This window comes from Arvicola amphibius, chromosome 2, assembly GCF_903992535.2.
Source record: "Arvicola amphibius chromosome 2, mArvAmp1.2, whole genome shotgun sequence".
Taxonomy (NCBI): Eukaryota; Metazoa; Chordata; class Mammalia; order Rodentia; family Cricetidae; genus Arvicola; species Arvicola amphibius.
Genome location: NC_052048.2, coordinates 10,526,662 through 10,550,789, shown reverse-complemented (window position 1 = coordinate 10,550,789; position 24,128 = coordinate 10,526,662). Strand labels below are relative to the sequence as shown.

At 39.8% G+C, this 24,128-nt stretch overlaps 2 protein-coding genes across 2 annotated transcripts in view; one reads left to right on the top strand and one right to left on the bottom strand.

Moving 5' to 3' along the window:
• Nucleotides 1-6,403, bottom strand: part of Plcz1 (phospholipase C zeta 1) — a 50,390-nt gene extending 43,987 nt beyond the window's left edge. The window contains exons 1-2 of the mRNA XM_038318278.1: nucleotides 6,369-6,403; nucleotides 5,018-5,141 (exon numbers count right to left, since the gene is read on the bottom strand). Of these exons, the coding sequence (XP_038174206.1) occupies nucleotides 5,018-5,141; nucleotides 6,369-6,403 (159 nt within the window). The remainder of the gene's footprint in view (nucleotides 1-5,017; nucleotides 5,142-6,368) is intronic.
• Nucleotides 6,404-7,426: 1,023 nt separating this feature from the next.
• On the top strand, nucleotides 7,427-8,326 carry Capza3 (capping actin protein of muscle Z-line subunit alpha 3). The gene has a single exon (XM_038321050.1). It carries the CDS (start codon nucleotides 7,427-7,429, stop codon nucleotides 8,324-8,326), a length of 900 nt encoding a protein of 299 aa, XP_038176978.1.
• The last annotated feature ends 15,802 nt before the right edge of the window (nucleotides 8,327-24,128 follow it).

The window sequence follows — 24,128 nt, the reverse complement described above, 5'->3', positions numbered from 1 at the left end:
TGCAGGTGTCAGTTCTCGCCTCCCACCATGAGGGTTTTGGGAGGAGATCTCAAGTCAACAGACTTGACAGTAAGTGCCTTCACCCAATGAGACATCTCTACTGGTTCCTTCTGCTCTAGTTTTTGTGAACATTGTTGTCATAGTCACACCAAAAATATTTTGCCTAACAAAATAAACATGTAGACCTGTCCATGTCTGAGCAATAAAATTTTCCAGAGACCCATTTCCATACTTTGACAACTTTTAAACATTCTACAAAGTGCATTGGATGTAGCATGTGCTTTACCCAGTCCTGGTACCAATCCTCTGTGTCTGAAAGAGATTCCAAAGCAATGTAAGGATGCATGGATAGTATTTACATCAGCGCACATTTGATACATTTTAACACAATGCTGCCTCCACATGTATTGCATGTGAAGTCCATTAAACCAGGAAGAACATGATTTTCTCCCTCTTAGGAGATCTATTATCTAGAAAACCCTGTGTGTAATCTTGTGTGGGGAAAACTTTTCGTGTTCCTCAGATGTGGATTTAGACATGAACTGGTTCCTCACCTTCAAAACAAAATAGTGTCTGGAAGTTCAGTAACCCTATTTATCTAGATTAGCCAAGCCAGCTTTTGTTTTTCTTTTTTGCCTAATTCTCAAATAAATAAATAGAAGTCAGCTTTCTAGGACAAAGTTCAACTGAAGCTTGGTCTTGTTCTATTGGGGATCATCCCCTCTGCCCTCTGCTGCTGACTGATGAAATCAAGTCGGAATCCTTCTTGCTAGTTCTTTAAACAAAATCTCAGTAGAATTTCTCCCTTGGAATAAGTGAACTAAGAATATTTCTTCAGGTTACTCATTCTTTAAATTATAGTTTTGGACCATAAATGACAAAGGAAAGTTTTACTTTCCTATACTTAGAGCCAGTGAGGTGGCTGAGCAGGTAAAGGAGCTTGCCACCAAGTCTCACAACCTAATAAGTTCAACCCCCAGAACCCTATAGTAGAACAAAACTGACCCTCAAGGCTGTGTTGTGATCTCTACATGCACATTGTGGCAAATGTGTGCACACATATTTGCATGCACACATACATATAAGTGTAAACATTTTAAAAAGTTGACACATTTAAAATATCAACTTAAATAGGAGATACCTATAAAACTAATAGAGTATACTGAACGTCATATGCATGTCCATCCCATTCAAAGGTGTTCTTATGCTGCGTGTGTGTTTGAGAGAGAGATAGACAGACAGGCAGACAGAGAAAGAGAGTAATAAGAACAGTCAACATAAGATCTACTCATAAAATTCTATGGCTACAATTCAATTTCACATACCACAGGACTCTTCCATAAGTACACCACAAGGATCTTTGCCCATTGTAGACTGAAGCTGTCTGTACCCTTTGACTAATACTAGCCGGCTGCCTACCACATTGGTCCCTCCCAACCACTACTCTGTCCTTTCCTCCTAGGAATTTGAGAATCTCAGATCCCTCACATCAGTGCTACCATGAAATATTTTATCCCTTTGTCTCACTTCTCACACCTAGTTCCACTTCAGGGTTTATTCATGTTATTGTGGGTGGGAAGAAAGCTCTGTTTCCCTGGGGAGAATCATCCCTCGTTATGGATATGCCGTGTTTTCCTTACCCATTATTACATTGGTGAACACTTCAGCTGCTTCCAGTGTCTTGGCTATAAAGATACACTGCAGTAAGTATGGGCATTCAGGGAAAACACTGGAGTTTGTCTAAGGTCTTCTCGGGAATGGAGGTGTGTCACACCGTGGTTTTATGTTTCAGTTTTGGGGTCCTCTCCATATCTCCATAATGGCTGCTGATTTGCCTACCCATGAAGAGTGTGCAGGATGTCTTTTTCTCCATGTCTGTACAAGCACTTGTTTCACACATGCACATTCCATTCCACCAGCTGTGGGTGGTTTGCTCTGCACTTCCACAGGACTAGTGGTGTTATGCACTTTTCAGATACCTGCTGACTATTTTCATATTTTTATGGCCATATGCCCCTTTTGTTTATTTTTAAGTGCCACTGCCTTTGTCCTCTCCGGCGTTTTGTAAATTCTATGTGTTTTAGATATTAACCCCTTATCAAACATGTAGTCCACACCTACTTCCTCTCGCTCTGAAGGCTGCTTTCTTGGTTTTCCACTCCCTTTGTTATTTCAAAGCCATTAACTGAGTGTATTTTCATCTTCCTCTTTGTCTTCATTCCCTGTTTGTTCGAGAAACCAGTATAAAGACTGATGTCAAGCAGATTTTGCCCTAGGGTGTCTTCCAGGAGTTGTCTAGATTGTAGTCTGGCATTTACACCTATGATGTGTTTCTGATGGACTTGGTGTGCAGCCTGAGAGTCAGGTCTAAGATTTTGTGTATGGCTATCCAGTCTTCCCTCTCCTTATGCCATTGAGTGTGCTTAGCACCTCCCCAAAGACCACAGACAGTGTAAGAACAGTTTATCTCCAGGATCTCCCTTTTGTTTCATTTCCTTACACACCTACGCTGCAGCTTTGGTCTTTCTCAAGATATGTTGATTATACAGGAAGATCTTCTTTAGTCTAATAAGAATTAGAACTGGAAGCTTTTTTCTTACTATTTGGAGCGGGGGTGAGAGACAGAAACTGCACTGAATCTGCAGATTGCCTTTGTCAAAATGAACACATCAACATAAAATGTTTCAATTTATTTCTATATTTTAAATTTTCTTTTGTTTGTGTTTCATAGTCTTGAACAAGTGTTTTATCTCCTGAGATAAACTAATTCTTAGGTACATTATTCATTTTGATATTAGTAGAAATGAAACTGTTTTCTTGGTTTATTCTGGCTTGATTCACTGCTGGTGAGGAGAAAGGCAATGATTTTTGCAATGATTTTGATGCTGTGTCCTGCCATTGGCTGAATTCATTCATGCTGATAGATTTTTTTTGACAGAGTCCTTCATGTTTTTTCCACATAAGATCATCAGTGAGGACTAGAGACCATTTTACTTCTGCCATTCCAACTTAAACATGCTTTCTTTCTTTGTCTTAACTAGCTTCCGTGGCTGGCATGTCTTACTCTTAGGTTTTTAAAGTAGAAGAGTTGAGATGGGAACCTTTGTTTGTTCCAGCTCACAAAAAAAAATCAGTTTGAGTGCTTTCTTCTTTGTTTGTTTATATTTTTGTTTTGGTTTCATTTTTGTGTCTTTTGTTTCTGGTTTTCTGTTTTTATCACTGAGTATGTTGGTTTTTCATTTATGGACTTTGCTGTCTTGAGATCATTTCTTTCCTTGACAGTTGTGTGTGCGCATGAATGTGTACATGGTCCTATGGATGTGTGTAGGTACACATGTGAGTAGCCATATACACATGTGTACATGTAGGCCAAGTTCAGAAATAGGTATCTTTCTCAGTCACTTCTCCACATTGTTTTTAGATAGGAACTTGTCATGAAAATGGGAGCTCACTGACTGACTAGTCGGGTAGCCTCAGGGATCTTCCTGTCCCTACATCCCCAGTGTTGGGATTTCAAGCTTGTGCTACCATTTCTGGATTTTTGCAAGAGTGTTAAAGATCCAAAATCAGGTCCTCAGGTCAAGTGCCTTTCCTGCTAAATTATCTCCCCAGCTCTAAGAGTTATTTTTAGATTGGAAAAAAAGTGTTCATTTTTATAAGGCGATCAGGTAATTTTATTTTATCCTTCATTTTGTTAATGAGAATAGATTCTGTATATTGAACCATCCTTGCATGTAAGCAGAAAATACCATCTGGTCATGGCATAGACTCCTTCTTGAGGGTTATTAAATTTGGCTTGCTAATATTTTGCTGAGGAATTTTGAATTTGTGTTCATCAGACATGGCTTGTAATATTCATGTTCAGCTTCCATACCATGATTTTGCTGTTTTTATAAAACAGCATTATAATCATTTCCTCTTCATTGTTTAAAAAGGAGGTGTCTTGATCCCTTTGAACTCTTCACCTACCAAGTCATTTGGCTGGGCTTTTCTTTGTTGACTATTTCACGTTACTAATGACTAGGGGTCTTGTTTTGTTTTGTTTCTTACTGTTGATCTATTCAAGTTTTTTAATTCCTTTTGATTCAGATTTTGTTAGCTGTGTGAATTTAGGTATTTTTCCATTTTTTAATAATCTAGTCAATCTGCGGCTATGTGGTGGTTTCCTCGTGGTGCTCTTTATTTCTGTGGGGCCAGTTGTAATGTCTCCTCTTTTATTTAAAAAAAATGTACTCATTTCTGTCTTCTCTCTTTTTCTTCCTTTCTTGCTAAGGATTTGCCAACTATTTAATTAATTACTGTGATTATTGTCTAGTTTTTTTTTTCTTTTCTTAAAGCAGATCTTATATATTTCAGACCAGGACCAAACTCACTAAATAACTGAACTCTTGATCTTCCTTCCTCAGGCTCCCAAATAAGATTAGAGACACTCCCACAAGCAGCATTTTTGCCAATCTTCAGTATTGTGTTCCTCCTAGCTTTTTTTCTTCTATGTCAAAAACAAAACAAAACAAAAACAAACAAACAAACAAGCAAAAAGCCACTACCATTCACTTTTTATATTTAATCCTAGTTCAGTCATCCTAATGTTGATCTTTTTCCTGAATCTAGTGTGACAATTTCTATGCACGCAGTGAATTTCAAGCCAAGGTCCTGGTATCATTTCAAAACTTAGTAGCCATTGCTGTATTCTGTTCTTAAGATACTTATTTTCCACATGTATATTTAAACACTTATTTATGTACCTGAGTGTGTGTATGTGTGCCACAAACTTAAAGGCACCTGAATATGTCAGAAGGTGGCCTTGGGCTGCCTGGAACTAGAGTGAGGCACCGTGTGCATGCTGGGACCTGAACACAGGTCCTCTACAAGAACAGTAAGTGTATTTAACCAGTGAGCCAGCTCTCCAGCCCAGTGTGTATTTCTTAAAGAAGCACCCAAGTATCTACTAATGTCTACTTACGCTGTAGCAAATCCTTCCTAGATTGGAGCAAGCAGGGAGAGGGTATCATCTCACCTTAAAAATTTGTTTCACGTGAGCAAAGTTGCAAGGAATATCAAATTTTTCAAGCAACTTGTGAGTATTTTCAACACCGATTTTTCCACCTCTAAATTCTTCCTGAATCTTGGACAAAAACCATGTATGAAACAGAGGAAGTTAAGGAAATTCTCAAAGAAAGTCACTTACTGAGGCTTTAAAACTCTTTAAGAAATAATCTGCATTCAGTTTTAATGAATCATCTGTCCTGTGCTCAGACAGCGGCAAATAAATACTATTCAGAACCAAATAGTATTGTTACCAATTACAGTACAGGTATAAAAGATATAAAAAGACAGATCCCAGTTAAAATGCAGGACAATGTATAAAAACCCAAGACATAAAGCTAGCACTTGGGAAATTCACTATACAGTTATTACATCCTATTTGCCTGGAAGTCTGATCCTGAAATCTCCTGGACTCCAATATTCTCCCACCCACCTGACTGCCCTCATCCAGAAATATGAGCAAAATGACACTTAATCTTATAGAAGACAGAGCATTAAATCAGTTCATAAGACATTATTAAACATAGGCTGGAGTGCTCAATAGTGACTATGACTATTTAATTACGGCACTAGCCAAATGTCCTGGTACAGGCTTGCCTCAAAATGAGTTCAAGTACCTTCAGAAAGGGTTACAAACATCATAATGTGGGCTGGGGGCACACCTGAGGTAGTAGAAATGTTCTCTTAATCATATTTCAGGCCCTGAGTTTAATCCCCAGGGCCACATAAACCAGAAGTGGTGGTGCATGCCAGTAATTCCAACACCCCGAAGGTGAAGGCAGAGGAATCAGAAACACAAGGTTCTCTTTGGCTACGTGACCAATTTGAGATCTGGGCTACGTGAAATCTCATCTCAAAACTACAAAACAGTAAAAGAAAATGAAGCTACAATGAGTTTATATTTGACTTGAAAAGAGAAAGTCAAATAAATAATCAAGTCTACTTACTATATACAGATAAAGTTCAAAAATTAGGATACCCCAACTTGAAGATTAAGATGAAGTAATAGTGTGAGCTATAAAGTCATGGAAGCTATAGGAGAGAGTTGCTCCATTTTCTGCTCAATTTTAAACTGTTAAAACTAACAACTCTCAAACTTAATGGCTCTGACTCAATATGAAAAAGTGCATTTTCTTATAGCAGTAACAATAATACAAGAATCTATGGAAACTCAGAAAAGCTCTGAACTGTAGAAATAAGCCGAAAGTTCATATTCAAATAGCAGCTGCTTGAATTCAGAACTCTGAAAAGACTGAAGGCCACATGAGCACACAGAATGGAGAGCAAGAGCGGGGATGGGTCAGAGAGATCCGGATGGATATTTTGCTTCTGCGTATTCGTGATGTCGTGTTTCCATGTTTTCATGATCTATGTCACGTGTCCTCCCATAGAGGTCTCTCCGCCTAAGGTGTTGTCAGTTGATCTGAGAAGTAGTTCTTCCTCTTTATGATCGTCATCAACTGTTCTCAGTGCTGCAGCTTTTCTAGGGAAAAGACAGAGAACACACACAGAGACACACACACAAGGGGACAAACAGAAAAAAATAAAACATGAAAGATGTGGTCCCTGCGTAAAATGTCTGGCTTCTTATGTTCTGAGAACTTTCAATCCCACTGGCATTTTCAACAAATTCCATTTGTTTCTATTTTAGTGTGTGTGTGTGTGTGTGTGTGTGTGTGTGTGTGTGTGTGTGTGTGCACTTTCCATAGCGCATGTGTTGAGATCAGAGGACAACTTGCAGGACTCTTTTCTCTCCTTCCACCAGGGTGGGTGTGGGGTTCAAACCCTGGCTGTCAAACTTGGTAACAAGCAGCTTCACTGGCTGAGTCGTCTCTCAACCCTCGTTGTATCTCATTTGATTTCTCCTGGTTTGTTTCTAATCTCTCAAACCTTTCGTCACAATGTTCACCCAGAGGGGTGGAGCAGCTCTGTTAAGGACCTGAGGGGAAATCAGTGCCCTAGGACAGCTGAAGAGACTGTCCAGTATCAACTACAAACCCCAGGCAACTTCTCCAGACCGCCCACAACATATCATGGATGTAGAAAAAGACACACCACTTGCAAAGAAGACTCTTCCAGAAGCAAGTTTTTAAAACCTTCACAGTTGGTTTAGCTGGTGGGCTGGGCAACACGGTGTCAGGTGGCTGTCATTTTCTTCTTTGGTTCTGAGCACGCATTGTGACATCATTTGAAGTTTCATGCCTCTCTGTGACTTCACCAGGAGACACAGAGCTTGACGGACTGCCCATCTTCTTGTTCACACATACTGATCTTAAGCTTAAATGATTAACACCTTGAAGGGGCAAGGTGTCCCATGGATCGCTTTCCCACCCTGTGAACACCATTTGTTTCAGAAGCTCTGCTTCTGCTGCAACTAGACATGTCACTCAGTGTCTTGAGTAGGAAAGAGAAAGAAAAAGCCATCCGCAGACTCTTAGTCCAGGCTCCTCCTGGGGAGTTTGTGAACGCCTTTGATGATCTCTGTCTGCTTATCCGCGATGAGAAGCTCATGCACCATCAGGGTGAGTGCGCTGGCCATCAGCACTGCCAAAAATACTGTGTGCCACTCTGCATCGATGGCAACCCAGTGCTCCTGTCTCACCACAATGTGATGGGTGACTTCCGGTTCTTTGATTATCAGAGCAAACTTTCTTTCAGGTTTGATCTGCTTCAGAATCAGCTGAGAGATATTCAAAGCCACGGAATCATTCGGAATGAGACTGAGTACTTGAGATCTGTTGTTCTGTGTGCCTTAAAACTCTACGTCAACGATCACTACCCAAATGGAAATTGCAATGTGCTGAGAAAAACAGTCAAATGCAAAGAATTCTTAATTGCTTGCATCGAAGACCACAACTATGACAATGGAAACTGTTGGAATGGTCTTTGGAAGTCTAAATGGATCTTCCAGGTAAACCCATTTCTAACCCAAGTAACAGGACGGATTTTTGTGCAAGCTCACTACTTCAGGTGTGTCAACCTTCATGTCGAAATCTCCAAGGATCTGAAGGAAAGCCTGGAGGTGGTCAATCAAGCCCAGTTGGCTCTCAGCTTTGCAAGGCTTGTGGAAGAACAAGAGAATAAGTTTCAAGCTGCTGTCTTAGAAGAACTACAAGAGCTGTCTAATGAAGCCTTGCGGAAAATTCTCCGGAGGGATCTTCCAGTGACTCGCACTTTGATTGACTGGCAGAGGATCCTCTCTGACTTGAATCTGGTGATGTACCCCAAGTTAGGATACGTCATTTACTCCAGAAGTGTGTTGTGCAACTGGATCATATAAAGGCTTGCTCCTGGCCTTTGTCTCAAGATAAATGTTTGTTTTTTGGGGAGTGGGTACTTGCATATAGCTGAGAGGTTCTTGGACTGGTAATTAGCCTGTCATGAGTCCCACACAATCCTAAAGAGGGGAAAGAATAAGAAAAATCTTTTAGGGACAGTATTCACAAACATGACATTGTAGGGGAGGAGGTAGATACATTTCATAATGTGACAGTCATGTCACAAATTCAGAAATTCCTATTAGAGTCTAAAGTAACTTGATAATGTGAAGGCCGCCATGCTTAAGACTGTGATTCCTGTGTGTGTGTGTGTGTGTGTGAGTGTGTGTGTGTGTGTGTGTGTCTATGTATATCTGTGCATATGCTTGTGGGGGGGGGGGGTGTTTGTGTCTGGTGTTTGTGTGTGTGTGTATGTGCCTGTCTCTGTGTGTGTGTCTGTGTGTATGTCTTTGTGTATCTGTATCTGTGTGCATGAGTTTGTGTGTCTGTGGGGTGATGCTTGTGTGTGTGTGTCTGTGTTTCACCCTTTCTGTGTGTCTGTGTGTCTGTGTATGTGTGTGTGTCTTGGTGTATCTGTATCTGTGTGCATCTGTGTGTGTCTCTCTGTGTGTCTGTGTCTCTGTGTGTGTGTGTCTTGGTGTATCTGTATCTGTGTGCATCTGTGTGTGTGTCTCTCTGTGTGTGTCTCTGTGTGTGTGTGTGTCTTGGTGTATCTGTATCTGTGTGCATCTGTGTGTGTGCGTGTCTCTCTCTGTGTCTGTGTCTCTCTGTGTGTATGTCTGTGTCTCGCTCTCTCTGTGTGTCTGTGTATGTCTGTGTCTTGCTCTCGCTCTCTCTGTGTGTCTGTGTCTGTGTGTGTGTCTTGGTGTATCTGTATCTCTGTGCATCTGTGTGTGTGTCTCTCTCTGTGTCTGTGTCTGCGTGTATGTGTGTGTTTGTGTACCTGTGTGCCTATGTGCCTAGATGTTTGTAAATTCAGCCTATTTTGGAACTGAGTAGGTTTACTCGCACACCTCACTCTGAAAATGCTCTTCACATTATTCCATTCAGTCTGAGAACAGCAAGAAATGGGTGGACATTAATAAATAACATTGGGTTTGGATATCCTATGAAATAAACTAATCTCAAATCTCTCAGTTATGGGGCTAGAGAAATGGTTAAGAGCATTGGCTGTTCTTCCATAGGAGCTGGATTCAATTCTCAGCATCCATATGATGACTCACAATTGCCTGTAACTCCAGTCCCAGGTTTCTTCTGGTGCTATGAAATAATCCTTCTATACACTGCGAATATGTATTTACACTGTAAATATGTGTTAATAAAAATACACTGTAATATTCTGTTAATAAAAAGCTGACTGGCCGATAGCTGGGCAGGGAGAAATTGGGTGAGACAGCCTGAGACAGAGAGAATTCTGGGATGAAGAAGGGCAGAGTCAGAGGAGTCATGAGCCAAATGGAGAATGAGTCAGAAACACACACAAAATGGGACAGAAGCAAAAGCTGCAAGCCTCAGGACAGCACATAGATTAATAGAAATTAGTTAAGCCAAAAGAGCTAGTTAGAAATAAGCCTAAGCTATTGGATGAGCATTTATAATTTATACTAAGTCTCGACTCAGTTATTTGGAAGCAGGTGGTTGGCTGGCACAAGAAAACTCCACCTACATTCTGGGGTGCTGCATACCGATGGTGCACAACACTGCATACACACAAGAAAAACACTCAGACACATAAAATAAAAATGAAGGGAATTAGTAAAGCTGCTTCCACCTCCTTCCTGCTCCCTCCCTGTCCCCCTAAGGAAGATGTAGAATTGCTGTAAATCTCTGGGCTTCTAGAATAGCAGGCTCTATAAACCTAATACTTCATAGCAAGCTTTGTACTAAATGTTTTACATACAATACTTCATATCTGCCTGGTTCTAGTATTAGCCCCATTTTATATTTTAAAAAACTAAGGTTTAGAGTTCTCACATTATCAAGACATGTAACATCTTAGTCTAGTCTGTTCAGACAGCTACAGCAAAAGTCTGTGAAGTGTGGGCCCGTGAAATGGCTTGCATAGGAAGATGCCTGCTACTAAGCCTGAAAGGTACCTGCTACCATGTCTGAACCTGAGCTCCATCCCCAGGACACACATGCTGGAAAGCATCAACACCTCCAACCTCCACAGGAGCCCCTGTTCCCAACTCCACACACACAAAATGAAATAATAATTCAAAATAATTCAAAATAATTACCAGAAAATGAGAAGCTGACTAAACTAGTGCTCACTAGTCTGAGGCTGGTGCCGGATTGAGATGTAGGCTGAGTTAATGCTTAGGGAAGACCTTATTCATCACTGGATGATCCTCCTTGTTGTACAGCATAACTTGGAAGGAGCATATAGCTCTCCAGAACGTGTTTTATAAGGATATTCACCCTGCTCATAAAAGCTACAGACTCAGGACCTCCTGGAGGCCCCTGAGGCCACGCCCCCCCCAAAATTACATCATCATTCAGATTAGCATGCTTAAGTAGCTGGCACAAATGACTACAGACCATCCTCTGTGGGATCAGCTATCTGGAGAGGCCTGTTGGATCATCGTGTGATGATGTGGACATGAAATGCTCCCCTCCCACGGCAAAATCCCTAGCTTTGAATACTTAGTCTCCGGGTAATGTCACGTTTAGAGCCTGAGCCTGATTGGCAAAAGCAAGTCACTGGGGACATGCTTTTAAATGGCTGCTCTCTGCATCCTTCTCTGCTTGACACCAACATGGGTGAGCAGTTGTGTCTGCCACATGCTGTCACACCCATCATGATGTCTGCCCACACTGAGTCAGCCCCACAACCGTATACGGAACTCTTTGAAGCCACGGACAAGGGAAACCCTTTCTCTACTATGTTGTTTCTGCAGGACATTTGGTCACAGCGATGAGAAAACCAGGTTGCACACAGGAGAGGTGTGCTCTGCTGAACAGTCATCAGGGCGAGCACAGCACACAGAGATGTCCAACTCAACCCAGCCTTGAATGCCATCACCCTGGCCATGCTTCCCAGGGATCTTAAGTCTGCCAACTGTCCTTTCCATGAAAGCCCAGCTGAAATCACTAAGGACGGCTGGGAAACAGTCGGTAGACCTCATGCTCCAATCCTGATTTATCTGATAGAGAAAAGGTGTTTTGGATCTTGAATTCATGCAACTGAAAACTGCTCTACTCTTCTGTCTGGAAACATTAGGCAGACAAGAGCCTGGGCAGGGATTTTTAAACATCAAATCTTCCCCCCAACTAATGGTTACTTACTATTAATCTATAGACTTTTGTGTGGACATGGTGTTTGCGTGCTTGTGCTTGTGGGGGTGGGGTGTTGATGTGGGAGAGTCTTCTGTTTGAGTTGATTTCATTAGCTAATAAAGAAACTGCCTGGCCCATTTGATAGACCGCCCCTTAGGTTGGTGGAGTAGACAGAACAGGAAGAGGAAGTGAGGTAGAAGGATCAGTAAGATGCTATGCCTCTCCTAAGTTAGACAGACCGCCGTGCCTCTCCTGAGAGAGATGCCAGACGCAATGAAGCTCCAGCCCAAGATGGATGTACGCTAGAAACTTCCCAGTAAGGCACCACTTTGTGGTGCTACACAGATTATTAGATATGGGTTAATCAAGATGTGAGTAAGAGGCAGAAAATAATGGGCCAGGCAGTATTTAAAAGAATACAATTTGTGTGTTGTTATTTTGGGGCATAAGCTAGTCAGGAGGCCGGGAACTGGGCCACAGGAACGCAACCTGCAGCTCCTCACTACAGTTACAATATTTATATCTATATCTTTTATCATAACAAAGGAAAACAGCTATAACTATCTATCTATTCTTCAACTCCATCAGAGACTCCAGAAGGACACAATATTACCTAGGTGAACAAAAAGTAAGCTACTTCCAAAACTCTAGAAATGACAGAGACATCTCACTGCCTGGACAGTCACCCAAAGTTCTTTTGTACTGTTGGGGCATCCATCTTCAGCCTACAGGCCCATAGTTTCCAGCAGACATTTCCATGATCAGGAAATTTCAAAGGTAGTTCAGTCACTATCTGCTGTGTCCTTCAGAATGTCTCGCAGACTCTTTCTTGAATTAGGAACCCCAAAGAATCATCTCACATTTAGGCAAGTTCAGCAGTCCTCTCTCGTTGGGTTCTTTGTGTCCAGTTTCTGCAACAGTCCAGGCAAGAGCAGTTTCTTGCCCAAATGGCTATCAAACTCCATAAGGAGCCTCTTTGATGCCCATCTTCCTCTTGAAGTAGATTGGTGCTGCCAGGAGCAGACATGTCTCATTGTCATGAACAGTCCTAACTTATTAAAACATTTAAAATGCAATATTCTGTAGTCTTTGAATGATATGAAGAATGCCTTTTTAACTTAAATATATCTCTATATATCTAGAAAATCTAACATGACTATAAGCTTTACTATTATCAATGATTATCCATTAGCAACCTATATTTCCTAATTATACATTATATTCTTAAAATGAACTACACAATCACAATACCTTAATCAAGATTAGAAATACATATACATATAACAAAATTGACCTTAAAATCCATACCAATGCAAATTATTCATATCTATATCAGGGTGTGTGTGCACATGCCTATGAAAGCTGCATGTCTGTGTTGGGTGTCTTCTTAGATCATCTTATTTTCTGCCTCTCATTGAACCTTAGGTCTACCATTATGGATAGACTGGTTGGCCAATCAATCTCTGCAATCCTCCTATCTCCTTACTGCACTTACAGATGGGTGACCACGACAGCCTCTTTTACTCGGGTGTTGAGGATAAGAACTCTGGTCCTCATGCTTACACAGCAAGCACCCTACCTGCCAAGCCATCTTCTCACCCCTGGATCTTTAGTTTTATTAGTGAATTCTCTGGGTATGTCTTCAAAAATACAAATTCTTGGGAGGCCTATTCTGAAACATTTCTCTCTCTCTCTCTCTCTCTCTCTCTCTCTCTCTCTCTCTCTCTTTCTCTCTCTCTCTTTCTCCAGATTGAACCTAAGACCACTTGCCCTCTATTAATGAACTACAACTCCCCCTAGGATATTTACATCTTATAACAAGCATCGGAGGTGTTGTCTCTGGTACAAAAGCTATGAGGTAGGACCACACTTCAGGAATAGTGCTGTGACTTAAAACAGCATGCCCGATTTCTGTTTACTTGAAATCATTTTCCAGAAATGTATGGTCCAATGGAAGCCATTTCAACTACTCACTGTATATGGAACAAAGCCAGGATTTCGTCTGTTGTGTAAAAAAAGAAAAGAAAAGAAAAACAAAGTCCTAAAATAAAGCAGAAAAGAAAATGGCTCTCCTGAACTAAAATGAAACAATCAGATAAACTTTTTAACAAAAACATGAAATAGTTTGTGGTCACAGGTGTAAGTGATTTTCTAGATCATTCCAGAACAGGAATGATCCCAAGAGTTTCTGGGGAAAATTATGGAAATATTTAGCTCCCCATCTATATTATTGCTTTCCATGCTACTATAATAAAATACCTGACAAAAGCAAGTTAAAGGCATGGAGGGTTTATTTTGTCTAACGATTTTAGAATATGATCCACCTTGGCAGGGAACTGCTGGTGGTGGGAGCAAGGTCACACTTCATCAACAGTCAGAAAGTAGAGAGCAGTGAAGCCTGATGCTTAGCTCATTTTTCTCTTTACACACCATCCAGGACCTACTCCCAAAGAATGATACCACCCACATTCAGGGTGTGTCTCCACATTTCTAGTAACTCAGTCATGCAAATCTCTCACGGGCATTCCCAGACGTTAACCCAGCCTAGATTATTCCTTACTGGTAAGAGCAAGGGCTTCTTTCCTTGTTGAGCCTAGACTTTGTCAAGTTGGTGATCAGTAACATTCATCACACACTCAACATTCAGCCTTGACAATAATATCACTAGTTGTGCTTGTAATCCCAGTGTTCAGAAGGCAAAGACAGGAGGATCATAAATTCAAGTCGAGACTGGCCTAAAAGATGTCATGTTTCTAAGAGAAAAAAAACTATTCAATATAAAAATACTGTTGATATTTCTGGATATCTGTCACATTTGCAAATTATGAAACATTCTTAAAATGCAAGGAATTTACCTATTTTTCTCCATCTAACTTTGTGGAGTTCTCAACATTAGGGATGCATAATAAAAATGTATATTTGATAATCTTTTACGTAATGCATATATCAAAAACATTGCCCCATATCATTCAAACATTTTTGAGCATATAAATTTAATTATTTACATGGTATTCATTCTATAAATGTACCATAACAAGGCAGTCATTTCTTTCTTCATATATAATTTAAGTTTTTAGGATTTCTCCTGCTACGAGTTGTTCCACAATGAGCATATATTTTCCAACAATTTGGGTTATTTCCCTCAAGACAAATTACCCAAAGTTTCATACTAAAAAGACACAAAGACATTAATGCTAATACTGAGTATTTCCAAGTGCTCTGCAGACATACTTTTAACAAAATTATAATCCCTCAGTAACACTGGGAAAGTATTTAGCTGGGCATGATGGCACACAGCTATTCCTAGCTCTGGGGAGCTGGAAGCAAGAGAATCAGGTGTTCAAGGCCATTTTCAACTATATGAGTTTGAGACCAGCCTGGGCTACAGGACTTCTATCTCACAAAAACACAAGAGGAAGGGAGGGAGAGAGGGTCTAAACAACCACAGAGGTCTTGAAAACCAATATCAATTTAGTATTTAAAACAATATGATATAAATCCTTGAAATGCATTTTTGTTAGTTGAGCAGTATCAATACCAAGTGTATTTCCTGAAGGAAATTTTCCCTATATGCTGATTGGCATAGCCAGGAAAATGTGGTTACTAACTTTTCTCCTCTCTCATTCCCTCCCTCTCTCTCCTTCAAGCACCTCTTGGAAGCATTGTCTTGTCAGTCACTCAAGGTGAAAACTATAGGTACATTTATCTCCCCTTTCCTAAAAACCATTAGCTTTTGTATTTCTATCTCTGCAAGTGCTTTTTCTTGTTTCTTTTCTTTCCCAATGCACTAATAAACTTCGCTACTCCCCACGTAACATTTTCTAATTGGCCTACCTTCATTTCTTATTCTATGAAGCTCTTTTCAATTAACTTTCATAACCCTTTACTGATTACCTGCTGATGTCACTCACAATCTTGATCAAACACCTCTCGGTATCACCAACTGACTAGAGAGTATATTTCAAATTCCCTAACCTTCCAGAGGCTGAGAAATGAGCAAATTTATTACTCATTATGGACCACTCTGGTACCTCTGGGTTTTCAGCATCTTTTCCCAAAGGCAGGACTGATCACCATTCCAAATATACTTTCTCTACCCCTAGATTAGAGCAAAATGTATTTCTGATTAAGAATGGAACTTGTTCACCTTAATGTAGGCGTACATATTTTTCTGCTTCCCTTAAGAAAGAAGAAAGTCTCTTTCATTTATCAGCAATGGAGCAGAAATCTATGAGACTTTAATGTAGGATGTCCTTCTATATATGTGTTACTTTTATTGGCTGATGAATAAAGCTTTTGGACCAATGGCTTAGCAAGGTAAAGCCAGGCAGAAAATCAGAACAGAGATGGAGAGAGAGAAAGTTGGTGGAGTCAGAGAGACAACATGTAGCTGTCAAAGGAAACACTCATTGGAACCTTACCTGGTAAATCACAGTCTCATGGTGATACACAGAATAAGAGAAATGGGTTAATTTAAAATACAAGAGCTAACTAGAAAGATACATAAGCTGTAATTTATATAATTTCTGTGTGATTATATTCAGGTCTGGGTGGCCAGGAAATGAACAAGCAGCCTTCATTTACAAAATGGCACCCATGGTCTGGGGCATGGATCCATATAACATTTTTTTTAAATGTAAGAAAAAAGAGGGCCTCTAGACCCACAAAAATGAGAGCCAAGTGCAATTTTTTGATAGCCATATTTTTTTCAGATAGGCTTTGTTTACTGGTTGTGAGCAGAGACACAGCTTCTTTAAGAGAAGGTTTCTTGACTCAGCATTAGCAGCAGAAACTGTGCAGGTTCTTTGAGATACAGATTCCTAGTTTGTGCTGGCAATATGAACTGCTCTGGCTCTTTCGGGAGGTCTTGCACTTAAGTGGGGTTTGTGAGCAGCATGCTACTAGTTAATTAATGGTGACAAAGGCCCACTGAATCCCTGGAGCTTGGGTGGTAAGCATACCTAGCAGAGGAGGTGAACATACCTCTGCCATGTTTGATTGGGTAGATCCAAAAGGCAAAGCAGCCTTAGTTTTAGCCACACAGTTTAGCATTTTAAAAGGCACTCCTGGTCAGAAAATGATTACAGATATGCAATAAAGACAGATTCAGACAGAAATAAATCTCTAAATGATAGTGTCTTCAAAAAAATGTATGTAGGCTTGGGGAAGAGAAGCAAAAGAGTATAGACAAGCACACAGACAGCCACAGATTAAAGGAGTAAAAATAATAATATATATATCAAAAAGTAATAGAGTAAAAAAATAAGTCACATAAAAATGGAATCTACAAAGAAAGTCTGGATTATGTATATTATAGTGTTTTTTTAATGTTTTGACTACAGAGAGACAGTTGATTCTGGTGGCTGCTAAGTTAAACCAGCATAAATGTATCTTGACTTCAAAATATGGGTCTAAGGATGTGTTACTCTGGAAAAGAAGTTCTGATTTTGTTTTCACAGAGGATAAGAACCTGTAAATTCCTTCCAGGCTAATGTGGTTTGAGGGAACAATGCTCCCTGAAAGGTCTCCATGAACCCTAAAAATACTTTGCCCAAAAAACAGCAGGAAGTAGGTTATAGAAAACTATACCCAAATTCCCAAAATGATTGTTTATGTTTGTTTTCATTTAATGGGTATTGATTATAGCTGGTTAAATGGTCACTGTCAATCTCTTTCTTTAAAAAGTGGGTGAGATATGATACAGAAATGAATATTTTGTATTGGTATGAACTTTGTTTTATTGATAAAAATTTAAGGTCAAGGTTAATTTGTTATATGTATATTTCTACTCTTGTTTAAGGTATTGTGTTTATACAGTTCATTTTAACATGTAATATATAATTTAAAATTACAGATTAATAGTCATTTATTATCATCAAACTTATAGTCATGTTAGTTAGGTTTTCCAGATATACAGAGATATCTTTCAGTTAGATAATCTTCAATACTTCAACAATCTACAGAATATGGTGTTGTGAGGAGGCTGCTTGTTTTTTTCCTGGCTGCCTGGCAGCTCAGACCCAAAATAATCACACAGAAATTATATTCTTTTCAATACTGTTTGGTCAATAGCTTAACCATATTTCTGGCTAACTCATATTCTAAACTAACCCATTTGTATTAATCTGTGTATCACCATGTGGCTGTGGTTTACTGGGTAAAGTTCTGTCCTGCATCTGTCTCTGGTGGGGCTACATGGCTTCTCCCTAACTCCTCCTCCTTTCTCCCAGCATTCAGTTTGGTTCCCCCCACACACCTCTATTTCCTGCACAGGCTCAAGACAGTTTATTTATTAACCAATAGTATTCACAGCATATAGAGAGGAATCCCACATCAATATGGCATTTAAAATGTTTTAAGAACTTTGACTTTGCTCAACAGTGAGATATGTCTGCTCTTTGTGGCACCAATTACTTCAAGAGGAAGGTGGGCATTGAAGAGGCTCCTTATGGAACTTGCTAGTCATTTGGGCAAGAAACTGCTTTTACCTGGACTGCTTGATGCTATGCTGTATATACTAGACATACAGGATCCACAGAAATGACTGCTGAACTTGCCTAATGGTAAAATGGTCCTTCAGGGTTCCTGCTTCATGAAAGAGTCTACCAGACATTCTGCAGGACACAGAAGAATGTGACTGGCAAACTGCCAATATAGGTAAAACAGTCTTTCAAATTTCCGGCTTCATGGAAAAGTCTTCCAGATACTATGGGCCTGTAGCCTGAAGATGAATGCCCCAATGTTATAGAAGAATTTTGGGTGACTGTCCAGGCAGTAAGATATCTCTGTCAATTCTAGAGTTTTGGAACTTGCCTACAATGTACTTCCTGTCAATTTAGGGAATATTATATCCTTCTGGAGTCTTTGAAGAAGTTGAAGAATTTATAGTTATAATTTTAATTAGTTATGATAAAGGATTAATTAGATATAAAACTTTAGATTCACAAAGATAGGATAGATAATAGAGTATTTTCCTTAATTTGCCAAATGGAAATGGACTGAATATTGTGCCTATAATTCTTGCTTGATAACTGTTTTGCATATGTAATTTCATTGTGCTAAATGTAAAACCTTCCTTTTTATTTAGATGGAAAAGGGTAGATAATGTGGGATGTCCCTCTGTATATGTGTTGTTTTTATTAATTGATGAATAAAACTGTTTGGGCCAATGGCATAGCAGAGTAAAGCCAGGTGGGAAATCAGAACAGAGATAGAGAGAGAAAGAGAGAGTAAGTGGAGTCAGAGAGATGCCATGTAGCTGCTGAAGGAGACACACACTGTAACATTACCTAGTAAGCCACAGCCTCGTGGTGATACACAGAATAATAGAAATGGGCTAGTTTAAGACTAAAACCTAGCTAGAAAGGTGACTAAGCTATTAGACAAGTAGTATTGTAGTTAATATAGTTTCTGTGTGATTATTCAGGTCTGGGTAGCTGGGAAATGAGTTAGCAATCTCTGATTACAAGGCTTTATGTTAGGACACCTGAGCTTAAGTCCTTATTCTAACTATTACTACTTCTACAAGATTGGCAGAAGTGAAAATGCACGACTCACTGATTCCCAGTTTTTCCTTCTGTTTCAACACTAAAATGAGACACTTCTCCAGTTGTAAGCTCGTAGCACCTAGGTGATATTTTACCTGTTTTGTGTGAGCAGTAAATGTGTGATGACTGAATAAATGTCAAAAACAAAACAAAACAAAAAACTTCTCAGACTTTACTCACATTTCAGGATTCTAACTTACAGACATCCTTATTCCAAGCATAGCCTAGGATTTTAAGGCCTTTTATGCCTAGGATATTCTCCTGACAGTGCACTCCTGGAACCTTTATTAACATCAAGATGACTTTGATTCCTTAAGAAGATTCCAATGACAAGAGGTCTCTCTAATAACTATGGACCTCAACACAAATATGGCAAATTGGAAATTTTAATTTAAAATCAGCTTAGGAAAAATCATGTGGGATCATGAAAAGAGGAGAGGCAACATGAAAAATTCAGGTCTCAGGTCTGGATGAAGGGGTGGCTACCAGACACTAATGAGCCAAGTCTCTACAGAGGTCACCGTGAAGGTGCTAAATATAACAACAAAGAAACAATGGCAAACTCAGCAGCAGTGAGCCTGGAAAAGGAAGCTGACAAATAACTCCTTCAGAAATGATGCTTGTTGAGAGAAAAGGTCATTGAGAGAGATGTATAATATATTAAAAAGCACAAAACAGGATGTTAAAGGGCTGCATTGACAGTGAGATAAAGAGGTACAGGGAGAAAGAAAGCCTCCATGGGAGGGATAGCATGAGAGACCAGACAGACAGGGAGAGAGAATGTTGCCATTGGAGGGAATGCAGGAGAGAGGCAGAAGAGCCTTTTCCCTAAAGATGCTCTGATCCCCTGAGTAATCTCAAGAGCAAAGAAAATGACAGACTTCTTTCTATTAAAATTTTGGGGAAGCTGGCTGGAAGTTACATATCACGTGATTTGTTTCAACGTATTATGTGTCAAAGAACATGGAGGAACCAAATACTAGCTAGGACCTTAAATTAGGAGCCCTTATTGTGCTGCAGCAGAAAGAGCTGCAGGGAGGTGTGGCCTGATCTCTTCAGGCTGTGAGGTCTGCCTACTTTTGTTTTAAGAACTGTTACAAAAAAAAAAATGTATTAAGTTCCCAAGGAAGAACATTGGTCATTGTGGAAGAATCAATATGGTCCTTCTTCCTCATTCACTCTGTCAGATTCCTCAATAGCAAACCCAATCAGAACACAGAGGGCAGGGGAAGCCATCCACACAAGCCCACCCATGCTGGCAGAGGAATGCAGGAGAGTACTTTAGGAACAAATGAAGGATAGAACATCTTTTACCCAAAAGTGGGTTTTGATACTTTAAAGAACTTACCTGAGTATCTGACATTCACTCAGTATATTTTATCTCAGTTCATTTAATAAAGTCATTAGAAACACACAGGCATATACACTGGAAGCTTTTTGAGTAATTTTTAATACATTATGGTCATTTTATCTCAACTCAAAAAGACTATCTTCTCTTCTTGCTTTCCCTGAATTAATTTTGTTACATAAATTCAACTTTTAGCATACTCTTCTTATCTTCATAGCCACTTTTCAGACTTATTTTAGAAGCTGTAAAGCACTTTCACCTTTTGAAGAAAGAATTTATAGTGTGGACAGAATCTGCTAGTTGGACAAATTGGTGTTTTCCACACTGAAAGGTGATCTACAACTCCAGCAGCACTCAGGTGCCCCACCCTTCAGGGACAATGGTGGCAGAGAGTGTCGTTACTGGTTGGTTGGTAATTGTGTTGTAATCAGAGTGGGAGGACCTGGGACCTGAACCCCTCAACCAGAAGACATATGTGAGCACTGCAAGTGGCGAGCCATGGTGAGTGTAGAAGGTCGGGAAATATTGCTGAGGATAATACTGCAGCCATTATCTGCTCTTAGCAAACACTCTCAAACAGTATCCCAGCACTTCTATTTTTAAAATATTTATTTCTTTTGTGTGTGTGTATCTGTGAATGTGTGTATATGTGTTCATGTCCATCGATGTGTGCAGATGCCTCCATAAGAGCCAGAAGAGGATACCAGATTTGGAGTTCCAGGCAGTTATGGGTGCTGGGAACTGAACTCCAGTCCTCTCTAAAGGCAACAAGTCCCCTAAATGCCCAAGCCCCATCTCCAGTCCCCTATATTTCTTAGTAAATATTTTCCACATTCACTTCACCTATTGTTTTCACATCTTATCCTTAATTTTTTAAGTATACTGCAAGTGAGGAAAAAATAAATGAGCTATGGACACTGGGAAGGAAATAGATATGCAGGTGGAAGCTGCTTGTTCGTCCCCAGTCACCCAGACCTGAAATAATCACCCAGAAACTAAATTAATTAAAATACTACTCAGCCTATTAGCTCAGACTTCTTATTAACTAGCTCTTACATTTTAAATTTACCCATTCCCTATTATTTTGTATTTTACCACAAGGCTCAATGTGGATGGATGCTAAAAAATCCTACACTAGATCAGAATTGAGAAATAGATGCATATTTATTTAGGGGTAGACTCACAAATCAGTATCCTCTGTTTGAATGGAGATCAGAAAACAAATACCACAACCAGAACAGAGAGGCCTGAAAAGAGGCTGGATGCATGCTCTACATCGGCATATATAGTATGAGGCAACGCCCCAGTGGGTGGGTAACCACTAGCTGTAAGACTTCCTACAGCACCTCCCCTTTTTGTTTAAATAAGAGAGTTCTAAGCCTAATACAAAATTATATGCAATAAGAACAAATATATTAAAAATTTTCCTATCCTAACTAGTTTAAGTCTTGTATAATAAATAACTTGGTCAAGTCATGGGAGGAAAGTAACTACAACTATCTAGTCTTCAACCCCATTGAAAGGAAATAATATTACTTGCATAAACAGGAAGTGCAATCAAGTAACTTTCAAAATGTTCAACAAATGACAGAGAGAACTGGCTACCTGGGCAATCACCCAAAGTCTCATTTGCAATGTTGAAATAACCAACTTTGGCTAAAGTCTAGAATAACTGATGTACCATTTTCAGAGGCAGGAAAAATTTTTCAAAACCGTCTTATCCTGTACTGGAAAGATTTGACAGTCCTGCTTATCCATTTCCAGATATCATGTATCTTGTCAGTGGTTGAGGCATGGGCAGTTCTTTGCTCAAAGTCCAGTTTTGTCAAGAAGAAAACAAGCTCCATGTGGAGTGTCTTTGGTGCTCAGCATTCTCTCAGAAATAGATCAGTGCTGTCAGGAGCAATTGTGTCTCACTTCAACAGAACTCAGAGTTATTTAAATGCCATTTCTACAGCTCTTTGAAGTGGTATTAATATATATATATATATATATATTAATATATATATATCTTAATATATATATTAAGATATATAGATATAATCTATATATCTAAAGAACCTGATTAGTCTAACTATAAATATGACAAACACAAATGACTATTGATCTATAATCTTTAATGCCCATATAACTTAAAGACTAAGACTTCATATTAGAATATTACCAGTAAGGTTCTGGGGCATCTGTCTCTTTAGGCAACTACATGGTGACTCCTTGACTCCACCTGTTCTCTCTGTACATCTCTGTTCAGATTTTCCACCTGGCTTAACTCTGTTAATTCATTGGCCAAAAACGGCATCTTTATTAACCAATGGCATAAAACATATTCACAGCATACAAAGGGGAATCCCAATCATAAATAAGTGGGTAAATTAATAGCCAAAAGAAGAGAAACAAGGAGACAACCCAAAACTAAGATCCTGAAACCATAGGAAGGGAAATAGAGGTAGGAAATAGCTAAGTCTGTGAGAGTCCACAAGCAAGACCTTCCATCCCTAATCCTGAGTAAAAGCTGCATGTGATAGTTTCTAATAATCTCAATCCTGACAAAGCAGAGATAGGAGGATCACTGGGCATTGCTGGCTTGCTGGTCTACCTAAATCTGCTGGCCTGCTGGTCTACCCAAATCAGCAAACTACTGGTTCAGTAGTTCAGCAAGTCTCAAATAAAAATAAAAATAATGAGGTAGAGGGCTTGCAAGATGGTCCAATGGGAAAAACCTGAGGTAGATCCCCAGAATACACACCACACACACACACACACACACACACACACACACACACACACACACCAGAATGAACATGGAGGGAAAACTAAGAAGTGAAAACAGTTTTGCCTATTCAGAAGCAACAGGAACTCAAGATGACCTGAACTGCCCTTCCTACCACACACATTGTTCCTGCTCTTCCCTCTCAAGTCACCCCACACTGTAAGTGACAGGGCTGCAACAACAGAGCTGAGAATGTGGGCAAGGTGAGGTCACCTGGGGCTTTGACAAAGCTCCACTAATATGTCTGACACTGAAGTCTCCAAAATAAGGACAAACTGAAAGAAGGAATTGGCCTACCACTGTTCCGGCATGAAGTGGATTTGGTTTACGGTACTAGCACTGTTCCAGTCCACTGATTAGGAGATACTAATAGAAACCAGGCCTGTAAGGAGTTGGAGTTCTAACAGGTAAACTTCCAAACTCAGGTATCTCACAGCAGGCCCAGAGTTTCTGAAAGCCTGGTCATGAAGATCCAGCAAAGCTTCATCAAAGGCTCACTCAAAGTTATAACAAGCTTCCTTCTTTCAGAACTCCTTCTCAGAGGCACACATCCATTTCCTACATGTCCAGTTTCCCACCCCATCACCTTCATCTCCATTCATGCCTATCCGCACGCTGCTCCTCCCTCCTAAATGACAAAGAAAATTAACTGAAAGAAGTGGCTGAACGATTCTTTTTTTTTTAATTTCTATTTAGGATAGTTCAATGACTATGTCAGGAGCAGTGGAGTTACAAAGATAAAATCCATTTCTTGTTTCAACCGAGTGCTGCACTGGAAGAAATTAGCTGTAAAATTATTAGATTTCTTTGGGGGGGGGATTGCAGTGAAGGGAAAAAGAGTTGGCGTTTTTCACATGGGT